The sequence below is a fragment of the Manacus vitellinus genome, unplaced genomic scaffold, assembly GCF_001715985.3.
Source record: "Manacus vitellinus isolate BGI_N305 unplaced genomic scaffold, ASM171598v3 scaffold_164_pilon, whole genome shotgun sequence".
Taxonomy (NCBI): Eukaryota; Metazoa; Chordata; class Aves; order Passeriformes; family Pipridae; genus Manacus; species Manacus vitellinus.
In genome coordinates, this window is record NW_021939155.1 from 52620 (window position 1) to 56374 (window position 3755).

Consider the following 3755-nt stretch of genomic DNA (forward strand, 5'->3'; position numbering starts at 1 on the left):
GTACCCCAGCAGTTATACTGTGGAATGAGTCCATTTCTATCTCAGATTCCCAATCTCTGCCCTGCCCCAGCAGTTACACTGTGGAATAAGGACATTTCTGTCTCACATTCCCACTCTCTCCCCCAGGCCCGGGCCGTACCTGGCGTCCAGGAAGCGGGAGCGCAGGATCATGACGGCCTCGCAGGTGCTCTGCTTCAGCTGCATCTGGATGGTGCTGAACTTGCCGTGGATGATGCTCACCATGCGCTCGATCTCCTTGGGGGAGATGGGCCTGGTCCGGCTCTGCTCCCGCAGCAGGTTCATCACGTGCGTGGTGAACTCGCTGCAGGCCTGGGGACACAGGGATTTGTGGCGGCAGCCCCTGCACTCGCTGCCCCGGCGCCAGAGCCCCCCCAAAGCTCCAGAGGAGTCTCTTCAGCTGGATTCTACTCTTTTACAAAACTCCACACAGGTACGAGCCGGCCCTGCTCTCTATTTGAGGTGCACTCCCTCCAGCTCGGCCTTTCCAGAGTCCAGCCTGTCCCTGTCCTGGCCTCGGAGCCCACGGCAAAGGGGAGGGGAGGGGAGGGGGCAAAGGGTCATTTGGGTTGGGAGGATAAAAACTCTTCCATGCAGAAAGATCACCTGTTCATATTTCTCTAGCTCAGAGTGGTAAATCTGTCGGATCTGGGACAGCTTGGCCCTGTAGTCAGAGTGCTCAATGCTATTGTCATTGGGACAGCCACCTGATGCCGCTGCTCCCGCCAGCGCTCCAACTCCTCCTCCTCCTCCTCGGCCTCTTTTCTCCGGCCCGGACACCCCCTCTGCCAGCAGCATGTTATCGAGCCTCATGAGCTGAGCATCCGGCGGGTCCTCCTCCTGGATACCGCGGATACTCAGCACTGCGGGGATAAAAAAATGGGATAAAATGGGAACTGGGATACTCAGCACTGCGGGGATAAAATGGGATAAAATGGGAACTGGGATACTCAGCACTGCGGGGATAAACAAATGGGATACTCAGCACTGGGGGGATAAAAAAATGGGATACTCAACACTGTGGGGATAAAAAAATGGGAGTTGGGATACTCAGAACTGCAGGGGTAAAATGGGAATGGGATACTCAGCACTGCGGGGATAAAATGGGAATGAGATACTCAGCACTGCGGGGATAGAATGGGAGTTGGGATACTCAGCACTGCGGGGAGAGAGAGAGATGGGAAATGGGAGATGGGGTAAAGTGGGAATTGGGATACTCAACACTGCAGGGACAGAGAGACGGGAGAGGGAGTTGGGATAAAAGGGGAGTTGGGATAAAAGGGGAGTTGGGATAAAAGGGGAGTTGGGATAAAAGGGGAGTTGGGATAAAAGGGGAGTTGGGATGAAATGGGATTTGGGATAAAAGGGGAATTGGGATAAAATGGGATTTGGGATACTCAACACTGNAAAAATGGGATAAAATGGGATAAAATGGGATACTCAGCACTGCGGGGATAAAATGGGATAAAATGGGAACTGGGATACTCAGCACTGCGGGGATAAAAAAATGGGATACTCAGCACTGTGGGGATAAAAAATGGGATACTCAACACTGTGGGGATAAAATGGGATAAAATGGGAACTGGGATACTCAGCACTGTGGGGATAAAACGGGATAAAATGGGAACTGGGATACTCAGCACTGCGGGGATAAAATAATGGGAGTTGGGATACTCAGCACTGCAGGGATAAAATGGGATTGGGATATCAGCACTGTGGGGATAGAATGGGAATGGGATACTCAGCACTGCAGGGACAGAGAGAGATGGAAATGGGAGATGGGGTAAAGTGGGATTTGGGATACTCAACACTGTGGGGACAGAGAGACGGGAAAGGGGAGTTGGGATAAAGTGGGAATTAGGGAACTCAGCACTGCAGGGCAGGGGAAGGGGAGGAAATGGGAATTCCCAAAACAGGAGGAGGCTCCGGGGTGGCTCCGAGGTGAGTTGATTATTTCAAAAATTCGTGGCTTTTCTACCTCGTTATGGAACTAAAATTCTATTTAATTTGAGAAATTCGGTGGGAATTCTGGTTTTTGGTGTCACCTCCTCATCTGAACCTGCAGCCAAACCCCTCCTGAAGCTCCTCTGCAGCTCCAGCTGCAGCTTAATTGGATGTCGCTTGTCTAATTATGCTAATTATGCTAATTAGCCATTAGTTATCATCAATTACACGTCAGGGTGGGGCTGGGAAGGGGGTGAAAAGCCAGGCACTGGTTCCAGTAAGTCCCGAGGAACTGGAAAGGGGTTCCCACCCCCTCTGGGATCATTAATGGCACTCCCAGCCTAATAACTCCAATTTTTAATTAATTAATAAACTGAGAAGTGAGTTTTTTCACTCCAAACTACCAATTCAGTGAATTTATTTACAGAAACCCCCCAAATCTGACACAGTCAGGGACTGTTCCTAAACCCTTGTGCCAAATCCTTCGGGCCTGGATCCCCAAAACCCCTCCCCAGTCCACCCTTTTCATGGAATTTTAAGGAAACCCCCCCGTGGGCCGATCCTCGTCAGGGATGGCAATAATTAAGAGGGAGGAAAATGAAATTGCCCATCATTTCTAATTAACCTGTAATTAAAGCGCGGCCCAGGCGAAGGGGCCGCGGCCTCGCCGGGTATGCAAATGCAATCAGTGCCTTTGCATCTCATTAATTAGGGAGCTGGCTGGGCCCAGACCGAGGCTCCTGCTCCACGGTTTCCCTTTTCCAGGAGCCAGAAAGGCAGGAAAGGGGGAGAAATGGGGGGGTGGGGGTGGAAAACCCCCCCGGTGGGAATCAAAACGGCCTCGGCAGGGGGAGAATGAGCCAAAAACTGGCATATTTGGGCAAAAATAATGAAAACCTGGTTATTTTGGGGCAGAAATGAACCAAAACCCGACATATTTCAGCCAGAAATGAACTAAAATTTGATGTATTGGGGCCAGAAATAAATCAAACTGCTGTTTTAGGGCCAGGAATGAACCAAAACCTGACCTATTAGGGCCGATTTCCTCCAAGAACCAACCCCATTTCCCACTGAATCTGCATTTTCCAGTGTTCCCAAATCCCCCTTTCCTCCCTAAACCAGTTATTTGTCAACCTTTGTCTCTTCCTACCACAATTTTGGCCCCAATTCGTTCAAGAGAAAAAAACCAAAACCAAAAAATAAAACCATGGCAGCATTATTCTGGATTTTGGAGAGATCCAGCAAAAAAGCCCCAAAGGGAACAAACCCCAAATTATGGATTTTTCACATAAAAACAACCCAAACACTTTGTTTTCCCCCCATGCAAGAAGCCTAAAAATCAACAAAAAAAACACCTTAAAAAAGACCATTAAGCAAAAAAAAAAAAAAAAAAAAAAAAATCTTTGTTTTGTGAAATCCCTGAGGGAAAACAGGGAACGGGTTAAATGGGAGGAAACGTGGGATTTTGGGGCAAAATGAGGCTGAAAAAGGGCACCAACACACCTGTTTTCTCCTTGATCTCACACAGGACACTGAACAGGGCTGGTTTCATCCTGTGGCAGTTCAGGGCGTGTTTCCTGGGGGAAAAAAGGAGGGAAAATGAGCCCAAATCCACGGAAAAAAGCCAAGAAAAGCTCGGGGATGGCAGGTCAGTGAGGGAAGTGAAGGAAGGGATGGGAAAATCCTGGTGATTCTGTCATTAAAGTTCGTTTCCTCAGGAGGGAACCGGGCTGAAAACACACAGCCTTTAAAAATTCCAAGTTTTGGCCAGTTTTGGGAACCACCACGTGCCT

At 49.3% G+C, this 3755-nt stretch overlaps 1 protein-coding gene across 1 annotated transcript in view; it reads right to left on the reverse strand.

Annotated features, from left to right (window-relative positions):
- LOC103760487 (pre-B-cell leukemia transcription factor 3) overlaps positions 1 to 3537 on the reverse strand; it is a 6659-nt gene extending 3122 nt beyond the window's left edge. Inside the window, exons 1-3 of the mRNA XM_029958646.1 lie at positions 3466 to 3537; positions 625 to 881; positions 107 to 330 (exon numbers count right to left, since the gene is read on the reverse strand). Of these exons, the coding sequence (XP_029814506.1) occupies positions 107 to 330; positions 625 to 881; positions 3466 to 3514 (530 nt within the window). The 5' untranslated portion in view covers positions 3515 to 3537. The remainder of the gene's footprint in view (positions 1 to 106; positions 331 to 624; positions 882 to 3465) is intronic.
- Positions 3538 to 3755: the final 218 nt, after the last annotated feature.